The sequence below is a fragment of the Rhinolophus hipposideros genome, assembly GCF_964194185.1.
Source record: "Rhinolophus hipposideros genome assembly, chromosome: 2".
Taxonomy (NCBI): domain Eukaryota; kingdom Metazoa; phylum Chordata; class Mammalia; order Chiroptera; family Rhinolophidae; genus Rhinolophus; species Rhinolophus hipposideros.
Genome location: NC_138048.1, coordinates 8,697,191 through 8,722,570, shown reverse-complemented (window position 1 = coordinate 8,722,570; position 25,380 = coordinate 8,697,191). Strand labels below are relative to the sequence as shown.

Genomic DNA, 25,380 nt, shown 5'->3' with positions numbered 1-25,380 from the left:
AGAGCAGAGCTGCGCCTCACAGAACATTCCTGAAGGGCTAGAGAGGAGTATGTGATCATCTGGTTGGTCAGGCTGTAATCTCTTGAGTCAGTAGACAAATGCTGCGAGAGGTTTAAAGCAGCTTTCCTGTGTCTTCAGGCAATTAAAGAAATTGAGAAAATTCACATACCGTAAAATTCACCATTTTGAAGGGTATAGTGGAGTAGTTTTTAAATATTTACAAGGTTGTGCATGTATCTCCACTGTCCAAAAAGAACCCTGTACCTGTTAGTAATGACTCCTTACTCCCTTTCCTTAGCCCCTGGTACCCACGAATTTATTCTCTGTTTCTATGGATTTACCTACTGTCAGACGTTTCATATAAATGGAATCGTATATGGTCCTTGGGTTTGGCTTTCATTATTGTCTTTTCTTGTGTGTGTTAGATACTTTCTAGTGTACCATTTTAATTACCTGTTTTTTTGTTTTGTTTTTTTACTATGTGTTTTGCATTGCTTTTTTGGTAGTTGCCCTAGGGAGTTACAATTAACATCTTAATTCATAAGAATCTAGTTTCTATTAGTGCCACTTAATTTCAGTATTGTGTAAAAACTTTGCTTGTAGATAGCTCCATACCCTTCCTCCGCACTCCTTTGTGTTGTAAAGACGTAATACAAATTACGTCTTTATATATGTTATATGTTTACCAACACAGATTTATAATGATTGTTTTTTTGTCCTTCTAAATCAGATAAGAGAGAAAAGTTACAAACATGAAAAATTTATAGTCTTTTATGTTTGCCTATGTAATTACCTTTCCGTATGCACTATTTCTTCATGTAGATTCAAGTTACTGTTTAGTGTCTTTTGATTTCAGCTTGAAGATCTCCTTTTAATATTTCTGACAGGGTAGGTCTGCTAATGATGGAGTCTCTCAGTTTTTGTTTATTGGAAATGTCTTAATTTATCCTTCATTTTTGAAGGATGGTTTTGCCAGCTATAGAATTTCCTTGTTTGAGTTTTTTCTTTCAGTGCTTTGAAAACTTATCCCACTGTCTTCTAGCCTCCACGGTTTCTGATCAGAAATCAGATGCTTGTCTTATTGAAGATCCCTTGTATGTAATGAGTTGCTTCTCTCTTGTTTTCAAGATTCTTTCCACAGCTTGGTTATGATGTGTCTGGGTTTAAATCTTTTTGAGTTTATTTTACTTGCAGTTTGTTGTGCTTCTTAGATATGTAGACTAATGTTTTTCATCAAATTGGAAGTTTTCAGCTATTATTTTTTCAAATATTCTTTATTCTTTTTATCCCTTTTTCTCCTCCCCTTCTGAAACTCTCATTATGTATATGTTTGTATGCTTGCTGTTTTCCCACAAGTCTTGGAGGCCTATTCATATTTTTGCATTCTTTTCCTTTCTGTTCCTCAGACTCTATAACTGTTTCTCAGGTTCTACAGGTTTCCTCTATAAGCATTCCTATGAAACCTTTGGTAAACTGAAATGGTGTAAAGCAGAGAAACAATACACATTAACTAAAAGGCTTAAAAGGAAAAGCTGGGGAAGAAGATGTCCATAGGGGCTTTGAAAAGCTCAAACATACTCCTGGGAGTCTAGAGCTATATGCAGGTATAGGCCTGTATGCATGCCCAGGACTATGCATATGTTCAGGAAAGACCTGAGAAGACCCTAAGCTCTCACTTCTGACTGAACTTGAAGATCTGAATAGTAGGAAGTGAAGGGTAAGGCAGAGTTGTCAACTGCCTGGCTATGTATTGAAGGAGTGCCCCAAATGCACGTAGATCCTCTTGGTAAAGACTGGGAGATTTACTGTTTCTAATACAATTATTAGCAGACTACAATGCTAACCAAATACAGACGTCAGTGACTACACACAACAAATAGTAGGTTTTACAAAAAGTAGATAATTCATAAAAGTCACTAAGCAGGCAACAATTACCAAAATCAGCAGCAACAAGGAGAAGGAGAAGAACCCAATTTCTAGGGTTGCCACATTACTTAAAATGTCCACTTCTCAACAACAGAAAAATGAGGCATGTAAAGAAGTCTGTATATATGTTCTATTCCAGTTCCATTCCTACTTATAATTAATGCTTTTTCCTTCTTTTAGAGTCTGGAGAATTCAGACTTATGAACCAGACTGCCTGGATTCAAATTCTAGTTCTGCTACTTATTAGCTTTATTACCTTGGACAAGTTACTTAACTTTTCTGTGCTTTAGTGTCTTCATCTGTAAAGTGGGGAAAATGATAGTACCTACCAGTAGGGTTGTGAGGATAAAAAGTCAGTCTGTATGCTACATACTTAGAACATTGTTGGCACTCAACAAAGAATACATGTTTTCAGAAGTTATGATGTTGAAAATGTTAAATAGTGTGAATCTGTTATTTAGTTTTGATAGTATATTTTAGATATCAAGGATTTGTTAACTTCCCAATATGTGTAAATTAGAAAAATACTATGAGAATCGTTAAATATGTTCTTTAATATTTCTGTAGAAATATGAGTTTAAGAAAATATATGCAGTGTTATTCAGTAAGCATTAAAAATGAATTGATGCCTTTTATTTCTTTTTCTTGTCTGATTGCTAAGGTTAGAACTTCCAGAACTATGTTGAATAAAAGTGGAGAAAGTGGGCAACCTTGTCTTGTTCCTGATCTTAAGGGGAATGGTTCTAACTTTTCACCATTGAGTCTGATGGTAGCTGTGGGTTTATTATGTATAGCCTTTATTATGTTGAGATATGATCTCTCTATTCCCACTTTGCAAAGAGTTTTTATCATAAATGGCTGCTGGATTTTGCCAAATGCTTTTTCTGCATTTGTTGCTATGACCATATGATTTTTAGTTTTCATTTTGTTAATGTGATGTATCACGTTAATTGATTTGCGGATATTGAATCAACCTTGCATACCAGGAATGAATCCCACTTGATCATGGTGTATGATATTTTTAATGTTTCACTGAATTTTGTTTGCTAATATTTTGTTGAGGATTTTTGCTATGTTCCTTAGGGATATCGGCCTGTAGTTTTCTTTTTTTGTAATGTCTTTATCTGGTTTTGGGATCAGGGTGATAGTGGCTGCATAAAAAGAGTTTGGGAGCCTTCCCTCCTTCTGGATTTTTTGGAATAGTTTGAGGAGAAATTTGCAACTATATTAATGGGCCTAAAGAACATTATGCCAAATGAAATGTCAGACAGAGAAAGACAAATACCATATGATCTCACTTATATGTGGAATCTAAAGAACAGAACAGAATCTAAAGAACAGAGCAAACGAAACAAGTAGTCTCAGAAATGTAGAGAAAAATACTGATGGTAGCTAGATGGGAGGGAGGTGAGGATGACGGAGAAGGTAAGGGGATTAGAAAGCACAAATTAGTAGCCATAGTATTGCCATGGGAATATGAAAGACAGTTCGGAGAATATAATCAATAATGTTGTAAAGATTTTGTAGGGGGTCAGATGGGCACTTGTCTTATGAGGGAGACCACTTCATGGAGAGTGTAGATGCCTGACCACCGTGCTGTACGCCTGAAGCCTAAGGTGAATAATATTGAATGTCAGCTATAATTTAACATATATATGTGTAATATATATATGTGTGTATGTATATATATATATATATATATATATATATATATATATATATATATACATACACATATGTTCATATATATAGTCACAGGATGTGGAGTACAGCACAGGGAATAGAGTCCATGGAATTGTAACAGCTGTATACAATGTCAAATGGGTAGTAGATGGGGGGAGAGGGTTATCACTTTGTGAGGGGTGTAACTGTCTATTACATTGTTTTGTACACCTGAAACTAATAAAATAAAAAAGTACAACTAAAAAAGAAAAAAAAAATCTGTGAAGTGCAGTAAGTGCACAATAAAACAAGGTACAACTGTAAAAAAAAAAATGAATGGATATCCCAGATAAAGTATTATGAAGAAAGCTATTATTGTATGTTTATTGTTTATAATATCTGTTCATTATTTTTATTGAACAGATTTTTTTATTGTTCATTATTTTTATTAGGTTAATAACAATGAAATGGTTGCATTACAACGAGAACCCAATAACCCCTATGATAAGAACGCAATTAAAGTAAACAATGTGAATGGAAATCAGGTTGGGCATTTAAAGAAAGATCTTGCAGCTGCTTTGGCCTATATCATGGACAACAAACTGGCACAAGTTGAAGGGTAATGTACTTCAGTTTAGTTTTAGTCATTTTCAGTTGTAGTGGTCTTTGAATTTGTTAAGAGTCTCTATAGTTTCCCTGACAACTTTTATCAGTACCTTCAGTACATGTTCAATGAATGTTTTAATTCTCCTCTCATCTGCCTCCACTACCTCAGCCATCAAACAGCTATTGCCTCACTTTCCTATTGAATTATCACTATGGAGAAAAATAGACTTTGGTTTAGATATTAGGAAGTCCACACCATCTCTCCAAACCTTTGAGTCCATGGATTTGGGAGTTCGGAAGTGTTTGTTTAAATCAGAGGTTGTAAACCCGTAGCCTGTGATCAGATGTAGGTGAGTTTCATTTTGCTTACACAGTGTTACACATTAATTTTAAAAAATTAAAAATTTTTCCCCCTATATTAGAATATCTGGATAGTATAGATTTTACACGTTAATTTTCCCCCTAAACATAAAAATTATTTTTGAACATTGTAAATGGAAGACCTAGTAATGCTGGACCCTTCTTTCTGCATGACATCGGTTGACTGCTGCTGAGACGCAACTGTTGCTTTGTCCAGGGCTACACTCTTCCAGGTCTACCACCTCTTCCTTTTTTTTAAACTCCTGATCTACTTGGTTACCTTTTCTCTTTTAGGCATTTGTGTTTGTGATCTCAATTTAAATGTGGAATGTTTGGGATATGAAAAGGTGAGTTTGGAAGATAAATGCTCAGCAGTGTCTCCTCACCTATGTACTTGTTTCTCAGTTCATCAGGCTTTTCAAACATTGAGAATAAATTTATAGTGAAACCTGGATTAGAAATAGTTTTGCAAATCATTCCCCATACACAGAATAGATTGCTACCCTCAGTTGTTCTGTTAATAAAAGCTTTACCCTCTCAATTAAACTTACTATTTATAGGCTATCCTTGTATTTAAACTACTTTATCCCATTTTCTCAGTTTTTTTGTGGCATTCTGTTCCTAAAACAGACTATTTTCTTCTGATTGTTGTTGCTCCTATTCCTTGTCCTTTTTCTGTCTTTCTAGTCTGCCCAACTTGTTCCTCCCTGTTATGTCCATGCAAAATTGGAATACAACACTTAGAATATTTAATAGTCAGATTCTTAATAGGAGGGAAAAAATGACACTTTTAATTTCCCACTTTTTTTCCTTCTTAAATACAATAGGGTAGTTCCTTTTGGTGCAAACAATGCCTTTACCATGCCTCTGCTTATGAGTCTTTGGGGAAAAGAAGAAAATAGAAAAGCAGTTTTAGATCAGTTGAAGAAACATGGATTTAAATTGGGTCCTGCACAAAAAAGTAAGTTTAGGGTTTAACCTACTATTATTTTGATATTGTAAGAATGCAGGGATTATGAATATTTATTCTCTTAAGTAATACTTTGAGTTTGGTTGACTAAACTAATTTATGCTGAAGGCTTTAAGTTATAACTTTTTTTGGAGTCTTTTTAAGAAAACCATTGAGTTTTTTCTCTATTTTTAAACAACTATAGATTCATATACACACACACACAAATACACAAATATACAAGGAGGTCCTGTAGTCAGTCCCTCCCCGAATTTCCCCTAATGAATCAGGGATCTGAAAGTCCCTGATTGTAAACATTCTCTTTGATCAATTATAGACAATAAGAATTGCAATAAGGAATGAAAAAATATTTTTTGTTTATTTGGCTAGAGTTTGTTCAAATGATGTGGAATTATTTAAATAATGTGTTTTTGAAATGACTTAGGATTTAGGTTACAAAAACTTAAATACATTAAGAGAATTTTTAATGTAGCTTATTCTACAAGTTTTATAATTTACTTACTAAAAGATAGTTTATTTCATTTGGTGATTTCATTTTCATTTTGTAAATTATAGCTTTAGGATTCAGTTTGGAAAGTGGTTGGAGCTCTGGAAGAGCTGGGCCAAGCTATAGTATGCCAGTTCATGCTGCAGTACAGATGACAACTGAACAGGTATGCTCTTTTTTTTTTGTAATCTAAAAGAGAATTTTAAGTGTTGAAGATTTATGTTTAAAAGAATAAGATAAATATGTATGTGCTAGCATTAGTTAGGTTCAGATATGTTTTTAAGTTATTAAACATGTAAATAGAATATATAGTGTAATAATTGATGTAAAAAGTAGTGAAAGAATATACCCATGGATACACATTCAGACATACATTAAAACACATACGTTACTGCATATGCCTGGGCTCTTTTAGAATGTTTTGATGTTTCTGTATTTGAAATTTTTAGAATGTCCAAATATTTTTTAAAAATTGAAGCTTGAAACTTATTCCTGCTTACAGTAACTTTGCAAATGCAGTGCTAAAAAATTAATTCCAAACTTTGGCATTAGTTTAGTTCTTACTCTGTCTAATTTGTAATCCAGGATACTGTTATGCTGAGTTAGTTTGTGAAAAAAATGATATAAAATAAAGTAATACAGATCAACCTGCAAATTACATCAAAAATTTTGTTGTCTTTACCCATCAGTAGCTTTTTTATATTGTAATTGTAGTTATTGTATTTTGCTTGCTTATTGTTGTAGGCGTTTGAGCCTGTGTCCGGTGGGTAAACTCCAGGTTATGTCTCCTAACTTTGACCTGATTTCTTCTGTGCTACTGTTATGCATTCATGTACTAATTTACAATAGGAATTATAACACATATATATTGCTATAAAATTTGGGTCAATTTAAAGAATCATAATTAAAGTAGCATAAGATTGAAATCATCCTAACATTTTATAACACACAGCAAGTTCTGTATTGCAGTAATAATAAATAAAATGTCGTTGACTGAAAAAAAGTCAAATGTACCTGGTGTAGGATCTGCCAAAATGCTTTGAATACAACTACATAATAGAATCACAGAATTTCAGTGGCAGAAGGAACCTTACAGACCCTCTGAATCTAGTTCATTCTTTTGATCTTACAGGAATAAGATACAGGGCCATAAAGGTTAAGTATATTGCCCAAAGTTGTATATCAGCTTGTTTATAACAGAGCTGTGACTTAAACCCAGGATTTACAACTCCATTCTATATTCTTTAGACTATAGCACAGTTCACAGTTACCTTTTACACCTAAAGCATTTACTCATTCTGCCTTCCATGAGCAGTGTACTATCTTAAAGAATTCATTTATGTATCTTTTGGTATTCAATTCTTTTTAGTTAATTAAATATTTGAACTTCCTGAATTAAGTTTAATTATTATTTTAATTGGTTTGTTTCATAATGTTTCTTGTTGCTGTTTGTTGTAGCTTAAAACAGAATTTGACAAATTGTTTGAAGATTTAAAAGAAGATGATAAAACCCATGAAATGGAACCAGCTGAGGTACTGAGCCAATATTTTCTATTTAAAACTATTTGGAATTTAAAAATATGCTGTTGATTGGTATTTTTTTTTTCTTTCTTTCTTTTTTTTATTTAATCACAAGATTAGCTGTTTTCCAGATTCTGTGTGGGGGAAAGAAAGAGCTTATTGTGTTTCTATTTATGACGTTCCTTTTATTTATAGGCTATTGAAACACCATTGCTTCCACATCAAAAACAAGCTTTAGCTTGGATGGTTTCACGGGAAAACAGTAAAGAACTTCCACCGTTCTGGGAACAGCGAAGTGACTTATACTATAACACAATAACCAATTTTTCTGAGAAGGATCGACCAGAAAATGTCCATGGAGGAATTTTAGCTGATGACATGGGTTTGGTAATTATTTTTTTTCCTTCAGTTAATAAAATTTTATTTTGTTATGATTTTATAGAAAGTAATTTTGAAGTAGATAGAGATAGGAATATGTTGGTGCTAGTTTGGGACTAGATTTCGCTTCCAATGTGGAACACAGTTTTTCCTACGGTTTTTCACTTAAAATAGTGGTTAAGTTTTTTTTGTTTTTTGGTGAAGGTACAATTAAAATAATTAATGGTAATAATTAATAAAAGTGTTTCACAAATTTTTTGTAGCCTTTCACAAATGTTGTGATATGCATAGTGTTGAATATACATTTATGATTTCTTACACCAGCAGTTTTTATACTTTTTGGTCTTAGTAACTCTTTATAATTTTAAAAATTATTGAGGATCCCAAAGAGCTTTTGCTTTTGTGGGTTATATCTGGTAATATACCTACAAATATTTATAGTATTAGACGTTAAACAAAAATTTAAAATATTAATTTTAAAACAACAGTTAACGTATTACTTGTTAACAGAAATAGAATATTTTTAAATGAAAAGTACTCCAAAACAAAAGCAATTTTGATGAAAAGACCGACATTGTTTTAGTTTTGCAAATCTCATCAGTGTCTGGCCTAATAGATGATCTCTGAATTCTCATATCTGCATTTTCATTCAATCTGTTGTGATGGTGTTTTGTTTGAAGTATATAAGGAAAATTAATCCTTATATACATGGGTAGTTGGAAAAGGGAGGAGTATTTTAATAGCCTTTTTAGATGACCATGGATGCTCGTCTTTGATATAATAATGAAATTCAACAAGTGTTAGTTTATTAAAGATTAGTAGTTAAACTGTGGAACTTAAAAATCATATCTGAATTTTATATACTCTGTTCCATTAAAATCCATTGGTGTAATTTGTACATTGAATGGTACTTTACTTATACATGATTTTATAACATCAGGCATTATCCTTTTGGAAAATATTGATTCACCACGTTACACTGATCTGTCAAAGTTGAAACTTTTCATTATACAATACCAAAACTTTACATTCATTGATAATACTGCTGATTTATTAAGCAGTTACATTTTGGGAAGCTGCTATGCTCATAGTGTTGGATATAAGTTTTTCAACATTCTGATTTTTGCCTGAAAGCTCAAATTTTGTCATTAATAACAAGCACTGTCAATTGCTTCCCTTGAAAACGATAGCCTCACTTTGCTTTCTGCCACTCAGTCATGAATAACTACGTAGTTGTTGGTCATTCTTTCAAGTAAACATGGTGATGCATGAAACAGTGATGACGCGTGGTGATGCGTGGTGGCTAGTTGGGCTTGCAACTCAGTCTCACCAGTGGTACTTCTCTACATAACCCTATATTTTGGTATGTAACAGAAGTATTTTATGTGTACTTCCCATCTTGTTATAGAGAATATATGAAAGGTGTGTACTTAAGAGGCAAGATTTAATAAAATGAATGTGTACTGCTTCATCAAGAACATTCTTAACATTTTTAAAGTAAAATGGGCATTTAAAAATTTTTTTCACTGTGAGTATATGGCAGTTAAGAATAATACAATGACCACTATTATAATGTAGTGCCAGCTGCTTTATTTCATGCTAACGCACTAGCAATTTTGCACACCCTGGCTTTTGTGGCATAACTACAGTTGTTCACACAAATAAGGTCTTAGTAGTATTATGAAAACAGTTTTGACTGCACATACTCTTGAAAGCATCTTGGGGACCCTCTGGGGCCTGTGGACTACACTATGAAAACTGCTGCTTTACACTGCTTTAAACTTGCCAGAGATTTATTTCTGTTACTAATTACACATTTAGCTATGGAAATTAATGAAAAATTGCATGTTTTCATTTAAGAAACATTCACATGATGTGTCATGTTCTTTATGCTTTATTGGTAAGTTATAACTCAAGTGTTGGAGTTAACTTTAAATGAAATTGAATAAAAGGATTTTGTCATGTGCATACTGGAATTCCTAATCATTTTTAATTATCTCTAAATTATATGGCAAGCAAAAGTTGCAGTTTCATGAAAAAGTGATTAGTTCAGGGTTAAATATAAAATTTTAGAACAACAGTCATTCAATAAAATGACATTTCTCAGGTGTGCTTACATTATTTTATAAGCGTAAATAAATCCTAGTAATACAGTGTGGGAAACTATTTCCTAACTTAATTCAATGAAATACTTCTCATTAATATGTAATCAGTACACTCCTGTGGCTTTGAATGCTATTTGATATGTGCTTACTTGATTTTAAAATTGTTTTCTTTAACCAGTTTGTTTTTTTAAAACATTTTAAAGGGCAAAACTCTGACAGCCATTGCAGTAATTCTTACCAATTTCCGTGATGGCAAACCTCTTCCCGTTGAAAGAATTAAAAAAAATCAACTGAAGAAGGTAAAGTGTTAGTGTTTTCTCTGAAGTCTCTGGCTTAGTGTTAAACTTTTAAATTTTGTCGTTAAAAAGTAATTGAAAAAAATTGATAATATCCAATGTTTTCAGCAATGTAATGAGTGGCCTTTCTCATGTGTTGCTGATAAGAATGAAAGTTGGTACCACATTCTTGAGGGCAATTTGGTAATATGTATCAAGAGCCTTGAAATTGTTTATAATCTTTGACTCAGTAATGCCATTTCAAAGAAACTACCTAAAGAAGTTATCAGAAGTGCATGTTTTTCAAAGATAAAATTACAAGTTTTTTCCCCCCAGCATTATTTTAAATACAGAAAAGTAACATCTCTCAGAAAGGTAACAGTTAAATTTAAATATAGCTATAAAATCTACTACTATTATGCAAAACTATAAAATCCTATTTTTGAAGAATACTTTTATGATATTTTTTGTTAAAAGCTGGACAGGCACATGTCTATATAGCATTTGAGTCCTCATTGTATAAATACGTATTTATGTACGTCTAAGTGTAGTTATACACACTGTATGTGCCAGAATGATAATAGTGATAATTATGTCCTCGTAATGAGAATATAGGTGACTTTTGTTGATAATTTATATATGTTTATATATAGCATATATACACCTAATATTTGCATACAGTTTCTAAGAATTAAAAATGAAGTAGTTTTAATGGGAAAATGATGTTATTAGAATGAGAAACAATATTCTTCGTTCTCAGCTGAAAATCCAAAGAACTTAAAGTAGGAAATAACTAAGCAGAAAATCTGTGCAAAAATCTTTTTTTTTTGGACTTTTCTGTTCTGCTATACTTCTAATTTTTCAGATTTCAAGAGGCTGCACGTCACTTTCCTACCAGTGCTAATTGAGATTCTTTTTTATTTCTATACTTAGTTGCATTTGCTTCTTTCTACTTTTTTGGGAGTTTAACTGTTATTAACATCTGAGTTTCAGTTCCCTACTGTGAATAGTCCAATGCTTTACATCCTGTTTTGTTCAACATTTGGTTATTAAAACTGAAGAATAGAACCTAAGACTACTTACAGTTTCAGAGTCAATTATCAATTTAATACTTATCTATTATTGGTAAGGCTTTCCCTTTTCCCCCCAAGATTACTAGCCATGCATTTAACGTGTTGTGCAGTTGTAATATTTTAGGATACTTAGTTTGCTACATTAGGTGAAATTGAGGCTGGAAATGTGATTTCCAGCTTAGAATTTGTTGCAACAAAAATTCTACTATTTCAAATAGATTTAGATATTCCAAGCTTTCAAAGTAAAATATTGATTTAAATTCCGTTACATTGGAGTGTAGTATGATTTGATAGGTTTAATGTTGATAGAAAGTTTATTTTTGAATTCTAAAGAGTTTGCTAAACAAAATTATTTAATATAAAAATAATAATGTAGAGGACATACTTTATTGGATAAAATTTTAGATTATTTTTTGCATACTGTTTAATATAAATAGCTGTGCTAATTACGGAAGAAGATTGAACAACATTTTTTACATTACTTTCTTGGAGCTAATGCTTTAAAAAATTATCTAAAATAACTCTTCTAGATTCAATACATATGTAAAAAAATGTTATATTTTGGATTTTTAAAATTTGTTTTTTCTCATACCATTAGAAGGGGATGGGTCTTCTTTCAATCACATTTTTAATAAAATAATGAGATTTTTATAAGTGTTTTAAAATTATATTTTTTAAAACTAAAATCAGATATCCTTTATTAGCCCTAATTCTCAGCAAAACTTAAACTTCTGACCTTCAATCCTGACCGCCACACTGAATGAGGTTTTGATTTACGATATAACGGCATCACTACCTTTCTTTTTAAACTGAAAGAATTAATTTAAACCCAGTTTTGTCACTTCTACCTACAGATTTAAGTCAAGAGTTAGAAATAAGATTGGAGGAGCCCTTCCCTACCAGTATAAGTTAAAAATATTTTCATAAAGAAATATAAAGTTTTACTTCTATAGAACTTTCTGTACTCATGTATACATTGATGCATTTTGAAACAAAAGGGTACACATGAAGGGAAAAAGAAAGTCAGGTAGATTGGAAAATCTTCGATAGAGTAAAAAAGGAGAGGAAAAGGATGGAAATGCCAGCCTCATTAAAAGTTTATTAGTCTGAGAATTCCTTTTCATGCTAAGGTACATCCCATTTCATGAGTGTTTCTCACAGTAACTAATATGCCATTTGTAACAGGTTTGCTTTTTGTATTCCTTTTGAAGGGTAAAGACCAACTAGTTTTCTTTTGTGAGATATGTATGGAAAAAAAAATCTTAATTTGTATATTTTTCCTTTTCACCTAATGCATTTTCCTCCTTTGCTTCAGAATGGAGTAGCAATTTAAAGTCTTTATTACGTAAAATAAGCAATATAAAATAGGTTGCATTTTCATTTTATTTAAAACTGACGACAGTACTATGTAAAATATATGTCCTTTTCCTCTAGGAATGTAATGTTAACAATGAATCTTTGAAACTTGGAGGAAACAGTACCAGTGCAAAGACAGGTGGACTAATCAAAGGTAAACTTTAATTTTGAACATGACCTCATATTTTATTTAGATTTTACAATTTAATTACGTAATTCCAGCTCTAACTTTGTACTATACAAAGCTATAGGTCTCTTTTTCTAAAGAATTTCATGAGGACTGATAGGAAAAATTTCATCACGGAGGTGATGATGGAATTGAATGGTAGAGAAGCTGAGAAAAGCCTTTTTGGTTGAAAAAAATATCCCATGAAAGGGCAGTAAAAAAGCAAACAAAACAAAACATATTTTGTTCTGGGAACTCAGTACTTTATGGTATTTATAATGTGATGTGCATGGATAACAGCAGATAGTAAAGATAGAAGATAGGTTAGAACCAAATTCTGAAGTCAGGAGAAATAAAGAGATCTCTGAATTTAGGAGTTATAGGGCTAGATTCATTTCTGAAGATTGGTTAGAGCAGAACAAGACTGAATATAAGGTAATAGTAGGTAAAGAATTGGGAATAACAACCTTGCTATTATGTATTTTGGTATATTTGAGATAGGAGAGAAATAGAAAAATAGTTGAAGAGGGATACAAAATTGAGGTTGAAGGCTTTTATTTTTCTTTTTGTCTGTTTGATTTGTGTAGGGTTGTTTTTCTTTCTTTTCTTTTTTTTTGGGGGGGAGGTGAAGAAAGAAATCCATAGATGGGACCAGATTTTGGATACAATGAGAATAATTTGTAGGCCTGTGGAAGGAAATGAGATCAAGAGAATAGATAGATGAGTTAGCATTAGAAGGAAACAAAGTATGGTTGAAGGAAAATATAGATAATTGAGGGAAAAAAAAGGTAAAGAAATTGGGAGTTTATATATGACACATGATTTTCTTTGTAAAGTGAGGCAGGTCTGCTGGGAGTAAAAGGAGTTAAGAATGTATGCAAAGGATCCAGTGTAGTATAGATCCTTCTAGTGAGTGGGTAGGGAGGCTGTATGATACATAAAAGAGTTGCTAAGTGACACAAGGTGACAGCTGAGACTGGAAAATGTAAATTTATAATATCACCTATTTATTGTTCAGTTTTTCCCAGTTGCCTTGGTACAGTGTGGGGATTGGCTGGATGATTACAGGAGAAAGACTGGGTACAAAAAAACTGAAGGTACTTTTTAGTGAGGAAATGCTAGATTAGGAAATAGAGTAGCTAGCTGTCTGATGGACTGAAAGAACAGGAGTGAAGATAATAAGAGACTTGAAGTATTGAGTTGGAAAACTAAGGTTTTAAGAAGGATATTGCTAATCTAAGACAATTTACTAATGTCCTGTATATTTGTCCTTTTCCTTGAAGTGGAAGGATCTAAATATAGTGGAGAACCCAGTATTTCAGATATCAAGGGAAAGAATAAATATCCCAAGTTGGAATTGTCTAGCTCACGCTCCAAAAGGTAAGCTCTATTACATATTGTTTGATTATATGTAATATGTTCATTTAAAATTTTTCTGTTTTTTTAATATATGGGAGAGAGATATGACCATTATATCTTAGTTAATAGTACATAGTTCTTTCAAATATACTCTTTAATTTGAAACTCACAAAATCACCTTGACTTAGGCATATAGGCTGTTCTTTTGTAGGTGAAGAAAAGTAATATTAATCTATAAAAGAAGTGAATCAGTATTTTTTAATGATCACTTGTCTTTCTATCACTTTTTTCCTATTTCTTTAACACAGAAGCTAAGATTTAGCTTCTGCGATTTTTGTTTTTGTTGAGATTTTAGAAGAGTTTTCTTTATGCATTTGAGGAGATGAAAATTAACATTTATTGGATGGCTTGACAAAAGCAGTCTCATCTCAGTTCTTTCTCACTTTGCCTTTAGTAGCAATAAGATACAATAAAGTTATTTATGGAGAGTATTATGTTAATGTAGACTAGAAGGAATATTGGAATAAAACATATAATGACCCTCTGATCTCAACATGAATCTGTTAACTTTATAAATTTCATTCACCCTCTGAAGTAGATCTAAATACTTGGCTTTTGTTGTATTGTCCACCATCAGTATCTGCTTGCATAACCTCAAATCTGAGATTCTGTTAGCTCTTCCACCAACAGATCTCAAAACTGGGGCTCTATTAATTGTTCTCTATCATTTAAACTCGTTTGAACTGAGCTCAAAACCAGGATTCATCAGTCTCCTTCTAGCTAAATCTCAAATCTTACAAGTCTGAATTGACCGTGAGACTGGTTAACAGAGCACTATTAGGTGGACCAGATCAAATTCAGGGACATGGAAATAATAATGAGGGCACGGGAAAAACTACAAACCACAACCAACACATATTACATATTACATCTAATACATATACGCTTACTGTGCAACAGGCACTGTTTTAGGGGGGTTGTGTGTACTAACATTATATCCTATGAGGTGGATTGTATCTTTGTTCCTATTTTCTAAATGAGGAAACCAGTGCATAGGAGAATATTAGTTATATTGCCTAAAGCCACATAGCAAATAAGTGGCAGAATGGAGATTTGAATCTGTGCCGTCTGACTCCTGAGGCCATTGCTCTTAGGCACTTAACCACTGTACTGTAGTGTTTCCACACAAAAGTTTACATCAAAAAAAAAAAAGTTTTCATTGTGAAAGAATTATATTTTTGCCTCTTAGCTGCTTATTTCATTATATTGAAAGTGTTTTCTTTGATAAGAGTCATTTTATTTGTCCTAGTTTTTTGTAAAGTATTTGAATTGAATTGAACTCAGTACTGAAATGGTTACTATTTTAGAATGGTTTACTTTTCCGGATTTATTTCAATAATAGTGGTAGTGGTACTTTATTTTTTATAGTAAATGCATCTGGTTGTGAAAGCAAAAGGCTTTTTGCAAATTTGACTTTCATTTGTCAAATAATAAGTTTCCCTTGAGTGTTTTTTTTTAAACAGCAGGGACAAGACAAAAGCATTTGTGTTGCATTTATTAGACATAGGTTTTTATATCCCGTTTTGTTTTGTGTTAATAAAAGATTTGCATGTACTTAATTTTAGAAGAAAAACTGCTGTCCAGTACACTGAAAGCAGCGATTCAGAAGAAATTGAAACAAGTGAATTGCCACAGAAAATGAAAGGTAATATGAAATGGATTTGATTTGATACTGTGCCCTATATTCTAATTTCCTTGTGTGACCATTTTTATATTTGGTGGTGTTTGTAGGCAAACTGAAAAATTTACAATCAGAGACTAAAAGAAGAGAAAAAGGTATGTATACACATCTCAATATCTGTAATTTACACTTAATTACTAAAATAAAACCCCGCTGATTTGTATCTCTCCAGCTGGAATTCTTTAGTAATAGGTCTTAAACTTGACTGCTGTTTATATTTGAACTATTCATGGAGCTTACCAAGGATGTTAAACCAGTGAAGCAAATTGAAACAATAGTTTCAAATTAAAATCTAAGAGAAAATATTTAAATCAACTTTAAACAAAACAAGGTGATTTTCTACTTAAAAAATGATTTCAACAGAACCTTATTTATGTATAGATAAATTGTAATTTCAAAAGTAGAGTGGGAATGTGTTCTTGGAAATATTGTTAGTTCATAATATCATACAAATGTAAAAATAATCAGTGAGTATCTTTCCTTTGACTTTCTCTTTAAAACATACTTTATTTTTTTTTCCTCTAAGTCAGATCATATTGTATTCCTAATTAGTTGAGAAATTGTATTGCATTTGGAAAAATAACTGATCACCACTGACTGATCTGAAAATTTGGCATCCTAATCAGAAGTCAAACTCCTGTTTCCTTGAAAAAATTCTCCTTCCACCTGAGAGCCAAATCACTTTGCATATGGCTGCTTCTACTTTCACATCTCTTCCTCAGGACAAGCAAAAGTTTATCACAAATGGCTACATTCCTTCTCTGAACTAAAAAGATGCTTAGCGTCAGAGAGGCAAGTTTGGTTACCAGATATTATTTTATTCTTTTAAAATAATATAAGCTCTTAAGATAGAGTGTGGAAGTGGTATTCTATTTCCTATCCTCAGAAAGTACTTGTACCTAAACACAGGAGAGAATTGGTTTTCAAATAGCTTAATGATTCTGTAGTTTTTACTTCAGCAGGATCTTCTAGGGTTAAAGAAGATGCAGAATTTGCATGTGCACTTACCTCATCTACTCCTGTAACAAAGAAGAAAATGTTGAAAAAAGGTCAGTAAATCTGCTGGTTTTTTAGCTTTTGTGTTTTGTTTTTCAGTGAAAAAATTTTTAATGACAAAAATTATAAAACTATATCATAAGTTTAGAAAGTGGAGAAAAGAAAAAATACATAATCCTATTATTTAAAAAAATGTTTGGTGTGTTTTCCTTCCAGTACCTTTTCCTGTTTTACTATTTTATTTAGGTCAAAAATCAGTGGGAGGAGGAGGTCGTCCCTTATTCATCTGAGCAGCAGGGATATTTCTAGTGAATGGTTTATGCCTGCTTTAAAACTTAATATGAGTTAATTTAAATTATAATTAAGATTTACTTCTTGGTATGAGTAGAATTTGCTTTTCACTTAAGAATGTTAGTGATCTTTATTATTTTTATAATTTTGTATTTTGTAATTGATAGGGAAACTATACTGCCTAGGAGTCTAAATATTTGAAATGGAAAGAGATTGAACTAGAGTTGAAATTTGGGACAAGTTATATCTCTGTACCTGAGTCTCCTGTATTTTACGTGTTGGGGATGCAGCAGACAAAAGTGTGCTTTCATGGAGCTTATGCCTAATGATGGGGAAACATCAAATAAGTAAATGATTATAGACAAGTGCTGTGAAGAAAATAAGGATAGTGAAATAAAGATTGACTGAAGGAGCCTGTTTAAGAAGGTGATATTTGAGCTAACACAGTGATGAAAAAGAGCTACCTTTTGTTGGTCTAAAAATCAAACAATTAAGAATGGAAAATATGGCATTTCTCGTCATCCTAGATTACTCTTCATCCTAATTTAAGAAATTTCAAGAAATGTTGAACTTTCAGTTGAGATAGAATTAAGATAGAATTTGAATTGAGATAGAGTTAAGTTCACACAAAAAGTCTCTGTTGTAGACACATGACTGTAATACAAGAGAGAAAGTTAAGAAAATCACAGCTGTGATAAAACCAAAATAAAACCAAAATAAACATGTTTCTGGAAGAGCAACACAATAGAAACAAAAGTCAGAGAGGGGAGACAGAAGCCATATCTTGGGGTAAATAGTGATTTCTTAAATAAGATACACAAAATTGTAAGGAAAAGATTAATTACAGTTTACTGGGTTTAAAATTTCCATGCACCAGAAGGCACTATAAGCAGTGAAAAATGATAAGGCTAAGAAGATATTTGTGATAAGTATAACTTACAAAGATTAATATCTAGAGTGTGTAAAGAATACTCTACAAATCAATTAGAAAAGGATAATCCAATACAATAACTACTAAGAATATAAATGTACAATCTGTGGAAAGAAAACCCAACTAACCAATAAACATAGGAAAATATATGCAGATTCAATCATTGGAGAAATGTAAAACAAAGGAACAGTGAGCTACTCTCTTATTCTTCATATAAAAGGAGGAGGGTGTCCTTCCATAGCCTGCCTGAGTGCCCTCACAACACAGGGCTGCCCCCAGAGGGAGTGATGGGGGGTGGGGGAGGGGAGAGAGAGAGAGAGAACATTTCAGGGCGAGAAGCGGCATCTTTTATAAGTTAATCTCCGAAGTGCCATGGGGTCACTTCTGACATAGCCTGTTAGTCACACAGACTAACCCGAGTAGAGTGCGGGATGGGACTGCACAGGAAGTACAGTCAGGAAGTGGGTCATTATCACAGGGGCCATCTCAGCTGGCCTGTCTGGCTACCACGTCAACTCTAAGACAGATTCAGAAAACTGCATACATTAGTGTTCACCTTAATGAGTAACTATGAATAACTTAATATTGGGAGGTATTCTAAACTTCCTCCTGTACCCCCCTCAATCACAGTCCTCTTCGTCTTGCATAAATAGTCACTGTCTTGATATTTAGCTGTTCAAAGTGGCAAGGTAAGTCTTGTTCCTGGTACTCACCATAGCTGGAAACAAGTCCATGTGCTTCATTTTAATTCTGAGTTCCCTGTTCATAGAGGCACATTATTGTCATCTCTTTATTCACTTCGTACATATTTGAGAAAAAAACACCTAAAGTCTGTGTTACCTCTCCATCTTTCAGGAGCATCTGCAGTGGAGGGTTCAAAGAAAACTGCTGTGGAAGAGAGATCTAGAACAACACTGATCATCTGTCCACTTTCCGTGTTAAGCAACTGGATTGTAAGTCTTCACAGCCTTTTAAAAATGTCGAATAATTTATATTGGTCTTATACGATAAAAAATATTCTGTTAAAACGTCATTCATTGAGAAAAATATGCTTGGTCAGCACTTTATGTCTAAGTTCAAATAATTGTTAGGTGAATTGGGGTTATATTTGTTAAAAAATCAAGTAATTTTTTAACATTTATAGTAGAGAAAGAAAAATCATCAGTTGCTATAAGATCTGCTTCTATAATTTCTGTACACCAAAGTAGGAAATGTGTGTAATGTGAGACTGCCATATTTATGAGCTGTTGAAACCTCTTCTGAGAACACCATTAACAATAATTTGTTTTTATAACAGCTTGTAACATTTACTGAGCTCCTATGTGCTCAGTTTCCCCTTAAGCTCTTTTCATACATTTTCTCATTTCATCTTGACAACTGTTATTCTCACTTTCCAGGTGACCAAATAGAAACACAGAGAAATTAAGTAATTTACTTAAGGTCGTTGGCTAATAAATGATGGAGCTAAGTCTCTATCATTCTGACTCTAGAGCCTACCCACACACACAAAAAATGTGTTTTTATTTCTCCTTCTAGGTTGCTTTTCTGTTCTAAAAACATAACATTGGAATGGAACCTTTTTATGTGTTATGTGTGTAAGAAGCAGCTTGGTGCCGTTTCCTTTCCAATTTGAGCTTCAAGCTGCATTATATAATGAAATAATGACTCTATCAGAAGCACTGTGAACATAAAGACCACTGGATGTGAATTTCCATTCTTGTCACCTTCAAGCTTATCTGCCTCTCTTCTAGCCTTTCCTCCTCTAATCTTAGAGGTGGAAGAGGTCCCACTCTTTGTGAGACCAATACCTTAGTCTACACATTGCGTGCCACCTTTTCCAGCCTTTGCATTTTTTTTTAAAGATTTTTATTGGGGAAGGGAAACAGGACTTTATTGGGGAACAGTGTGTACTTCCAGGACATTTTTCCAAGTCAAGTTGTTGTCCTTTCAATCTTAGTTGTGGAGGGTGCCGTTCAGCTTCAAGTTGTTGTCCTTTCAGCCTTAGTTGTGGAGGGCGCAGCTCAGCTCCAGGTCCAGTTGCTGTTGTTAGTTGCAGGGCGCGGAGCCCACTATCGCTTGCGGGACTCAAGGAGTTGAACTGGCAGCCTTGTGGTTGAGAGCCCACTGGCCCATCTGGGGATTGAACTGGCAGCCCTCAGAGCCACCGGGCTGTCCCCAGCCTTTGCATTTTATCTGTTCCTTTTCCCCTTGCCTGGTTATTGTCTCGCCCCACTGGCTCTTTCATGAAACATACTCAGATCTTTCTCATTCTTAAATACTTTCTCTTGATTGGCTCACCTTCAAGTTGCTACTCAGTTGTTTTGGTTCAGTGTCCTACCTCTTGGAGTTTAATTTCCACATTGTGCTTTTACTTACTAGCTACTTAACTCATTGTAATCTGGTTTCTGCCACTAGTTTTCTAAAGTGCATGGGAAAAGATACAAATAACTATAAAAAGTAGTTAACTGTCTAATTGTCAAATTCTGTGGCCTCTGTGATTTCTTTTTGACTTTTATGTAGTCTCCCCTTCTTTGACTTTTTATTTTTTTATTATAAGTTTTTGGTGTATTTATTTTTTAAAATATTATACCTTCTCTTGATTAGTGTGCCATTTTTCCTCTTAGGACCAGAATGAGTTTTAGTTTTCTCTAGCTCTTTTTTTAAATTCCAACAAAACTATGCTTTTTCTTTTGATATGTGGTCCATCACGGGAAGGGCAGTACACGGGTACTTGAATGGCAATTTCAGGGTGAAGTTTACAAGTGTTAATGGAGGAATAAACTATAGAACTGATTCTTTAAGAACGTGGGGTGTGAATATGTATTTTTAAAATGGGAACTTAGTATTTTATTATAATTTTATATTTGGAAAACTACAGAAGTTTTGGTAATCCAAATTTCAAAAAGGAAACGTTGGCAAAATCTTGCTTAATTGAGGTTGTGGGAAAACTGGTTTTTAAAGGGCCAAGGGATGGTTGGGTATGTAGGGATCCCCGGTCAAGAATGAGAATTCTGCAATCTCTCAACAAGCTACTCGCTTCCTGGCCCCTGAGTAAATGACCTAGCACCCTAATGAGCAGGCTAGCGCTACCTTCTTGTCACTTCCTTGTCTTCAGACATGGGTAAGAATACAGTTAAAGGAGTCAGCTACCAATTCCACTTCCACTATTTTCTTTTTCCGGTTATTTAGATAAGTTATTTATCTTCCCCATGGAAAATGAAATAATATCTGTTTCATTCACACACACATGCACATAGACACATAACCTAGCAAAGTAACTAGAAACTCAGTAGTTTCTCCTTAGAACTCAATAGAAACTCTTTCTCCAGAACAGTTAATTTTCCTCTATTTAAAATCTAAACCTTCCACAAATATGCTTTATTCCTTTTCAAGGCAATCCCATTGATTCAGTTTTCTCATACCTGGATTCATTCTTCTTTCCCTTTCCACCAGATTTCTTGATAAAATTTTCTACATTTTCCCCTTTACCTTTCCATGTTTTATCCTCTTTTCTCTTTCCTTTTGCCTTCACTGTTTCAGGTGTCGTTCTCTTGTCAAGCCCACAGTAGCCCGGTGTTTGCTCCCACCCTCCACAGAAACTCTAGGTAAGGCCTTCCGTGACCTCTGTTGCCTTGATGAGTTCTTGTTTTCTTTTCCTCTGCCCTGACTTTGTTTCCTGTTTATTACTTTTTTGTTATATCTTATTTTGTAAGCCATCTTTAAACCTTGTAAGGAGAGGAAATGGACATAAATTAAAAATTTAAATTTTGATCTTCTATTTCTTCTTGAAACTCTGCTATTCTTTGGCCTCTCCCAAAATTTTGTTTGCTGTCTGTTTTTTGATCACTGTTTCTCTCCATACCTGTTTTTCTCCCATGGTTTCTATTTAGTCAGTCTCTTTGTTCCCCTTAAAGTGTGGTATTTTTTTTTAAGTAATATGTAAAGTTTTAATGAGATTTTCATTTACTCATCAAGATTTAAGAATTTCAAAATTTGCTTTTTAAACTTTTTATTTTGCTGGAATATTTTAAATCATATCCCAAGCATCATGTCATATCTTTCAATAGAAGCATAGGCCTGCTCTTTAAATATCAGTATTCTGCAGGCTCTGTTTCTCATTATACATGTTCTTCTTGGAAAATCATACTTCTGTAGCTTCATGTGCTGTCTGCTGGTAACTTTAAAATTCATATCTACATTTGCATTATAGACCAATATTTAAATTTTCCTAGTACACTTCTCTAGTCAGATATTCTGTAGTGACCAAAAACTTTAAATGTCTAACATAATAATACTCATTATCTCTTTCTCATCTTTATATCTGCTTTCCCTTTCTTTTTTATAAACTTTCCTCTATCTTTATCACACAGTTCTTTGAGATGGTCATTTTAAGTGGCTTCTTTGTCGTCTTCTTTATGAAGACATCCCATATTCAATTAATCCTCAAGTCCCACCTTAGTGTCTTCCTGTCACACCTGTTCTTTCCATTTTGTTCTTATGCCGTTTTGGTTTAGGGCTTCATCGTCTCTCGCCTAATGATTTCTCAGCTGTCTCTCCCTGATGTCTGATGTCTTCTTCTGTCTTTAATCTACTTATTTTATTTTTGCTCAGAATCTCCCACATAATATTGTTTTCATGATTTAAAAAAAACCACAACCAAAACTCAAATTTTAAAAACTGATCATGTCCTCAGGGAGGGCAGGCACCAGCTCTTATTTTTCTTTTTAGCTACACCACCCTTCTGGTTAGTACCTGGCACATAGTAGGCCTATAATGAATGAAAGTGGATACTGTGCTTGAATCTTTGCCTACATCCTTGGGAATATTGGTTGCTCTTGTTTTACTGTTTAATTTTGATATTATTAAGTCTACTAATGGGAAGCATTAAAGATTCTTTGTGTTAAACTACTAAATTTTGAAAAACTAATTATAGTTTTAAAGAAGCTTGGTTTGTTTTTTTCCTCCTAAAAATGAAGTGGCTGCTCATTTGTAGGGCCAGGCAAAGTCTATATAATATATCATTATTGCATATATGACAGCTTTCCTGACAATAAAAGAATAATTAGTATTATTATCATTGTTGCTATTTTAGTAAATTGTAGGAAACTTGAATTTATATAATTTTGGTAGAGTGATTTGTGACACCACTACAAGGATGGTACTTTTTTTATACACATAGGAAACCTGACACTAACCTGCTTATTATTCAAAATACGTCTAATTTTCTTTTAGGACCAGTTTGGACAACATATAAAATCAGACGTGCACTTGAATTTTTATGTTTATTATGGTCCCGATCGTATTAGAGACCCGGCCTTGCTTTCCAAACAGGATATTGTTTTGACCACATACAATATTTTAACTCATGACTATGGAGTAAGTATGTTAATACTTAGAGATTTTCAGAAATTGAATTTAAGAAATATGCTTCAGGTTTCCTAACTGTTCTAACATTCATTCAGGCTTTATACTTTTTTCTTTCTAAATTGTGTTTTAATATTTTGCAAAAAAAGTTTGACTTTCTAGATAATAATTGAAGAATACTTTTCATTTAGAATACTTGAAGTTAAAATTTTAAATTTGAGTTTTAACTAAGTATGTAACAATTTGTAAATGAGTTCTGCTGTTTCATTATTCTAGAGTATTGTATTTTGTCACAATGATTTGATTGATTGTCTCAGTTTAAAAGTAAGCTTTTTTGTAGCTGAAATTCATGAGTTTCCCAAGTCATTTAGAAGTCTGACTGTTGTTTGCCTGTAATTCCAGTTAAGTTAAAATTTTTTTCAAAATACCTTATTGTCAAAATTCCAGTCTTCTGAAAAGAATGTTAACTTTTACATAAAAGAAAGTATTTATGTTATATTCAAATAATCCTTATAATTGACAATTTTTATATTATCATTATGTTTCAGTCTGAGGCAGAGTACCTCAGTGTATTAACCCAAGGTCGCAGCAGAGAACTAACTACCCGGGTTTAAATGCTCACTCTGCCACTTCCTAGCTGTGGTACTTTGAGCAACGTATTTCACACGTTGGTACTTCAGCTTTCTTATCTGTAGAATAAGAGTAAGAATGCTTGACACGCTTGTGAACGTTCAATAATGTAATGTATGGAATGCTTAAAGCCATGCTTACCACATAGTAAGTTGATATTGAGAATAACAACTCATGTTAGTTGTCAAATTACGTAAAGTACTGTTTTACTTTCCTATGTTTTTAATTCCTATGAAACGTTTATTCAGACAAAAGGTGATAGTCCATTACATAGCCTAAGGTGGCTAAGAGTGATCCTGGATGAAGGACATGCCATCCGAAATCCAAATGCTCAGCAGACGAAAGCTGTACTTGATTTAGAAGCAGAAAGAAGATGGGTATTAACAGGTAATGATAGCATCATACTTTAAAAAAAATAATTCTGAGACATGTATCATTAAGTAAGTTAGTGAGGTAACTTTGTAAACTTCAAGTGTGTATAAAGTCTGTTCCAAAAAGTTAGTTATAGAAGTTATTTAAAAATATTTTGACTTGTTCATAATTGCCCACGATATGGCAACATTTGAATTACAGGTAATTTATGGGACAACCACTAGAATTCTTCTTGAACCTCAGTGATTCATTAGACACTTTAATCCTCCAATCAGAATATTTATTTACTTCCTATCTTGGAGCCTATTTTCTTTTTACTTAGAGGATGGGAAGAGAATATAAACTCAAATCAGTTTTTTTCCTTCTTGGTAATGCTGCTGATTTAAAAATCAAATGTTCTTGATAAGGAGAAAGTTGAATTTGCTGGGTTTGTGGTCTTTTTCTTTGTCAGTATGACAAATGAGAGCTAAAAATTAGAACACGAGTGTGTTTTGAGGTTATGTATATGTTTAACAAGGGATTATAGTCACAGCTGGACAGTGAATGAGTAGGTCTGGTACTGAGTGCCCATTTTCAACTGTTGTCTCTTCTGCTTGGGCCAGATGGCCACCTGGGTGGATATTCTAGTTATAGACTTGTAACAATTTCCTGTTACTTTTAGGTACTCCAATCCAGAATTCTTTAAAGGACTTGTGGTCTCTTCTTTCCTTTTTAAAACTTAAACCATTTATTGATCGAGAGTGGTGGCATAGAACAATACAGCGTCCTGTCACAATGGGAGATGAAGGAGGACTTAGGTAAGCAATTTCAT

At 33.1% G+C, this 25,380-nt stretch overlaps 1 protein-coding gene across 9 annotated transcripts in view; it reads left to right on the top strand.

The window, feature by feature from the left end:
- Positions 1-25,380, top strand: part of HLTF (helicase like transcription factor) — a 47,437-nt gene that overhangs the window by 5,790 nt on the left and 16,267 nt on the right. For 3 of the 9 annotated variants that reach the window (XM_081063888.1, XM_081063886.1, XM_081063892.1), the window contains 15 exons: positions 4,041-4,207; positions 5,382-5,515; positions 6,080-6,177; positions 7,470-7,544; positions 7,728-7,919; positions 10,219-10,314; positions 12,798-12,873; positions 14,169-14,265; positions 15,870-15,949; positions 16,036-16,080; positions 16,945-17,034; positions 19,059-19,156; positions 23,436-23,579; positions 24,446-24,584; positions 25,231-25,366. In XM_081063888.1, the coding sequence (XP_080920014.1) occupies positions 4,041-4,207; positions 5,382-5,515; positions 6,080-6,177; positions 7,470-7,544; positions 7,728-7,919; positions 10,219-10,314; positions 12,798-12,873; positions 14,169-14,265; positions 15,870-15,949; positions 16,036-16,080; positions 16,945-17,034; positions 19,059-19,156; positions 23,436-23,579; positions 24,446-24,584; positions 25,231-25,366 (1,667 nt within the window). Of the gene's footprint in view, positions 1-2,607; positions 3,543-4,040; positions 4,208-5,381; positions 5,516-6,079; positions 6,178-7,469; positions 7,545-7,727; positions 7,920-10,218; positions 10,315-12,797; positions 12,874-14,168; positions 14,266-15,869; positions 15,950-16,035; positions 16,081-16,932; positions 17,035-19,058; positions 19,157-23,435; positions 23,580-24,445; positions 24,585-25,230; positions 25,367-25,380 lie in introns of those variants that run through there. The other 6 variants (XM_081063885.1, XM_081063884.1, XM_081063891.1 and 3 more) reach the window with 3 other exon arrangements.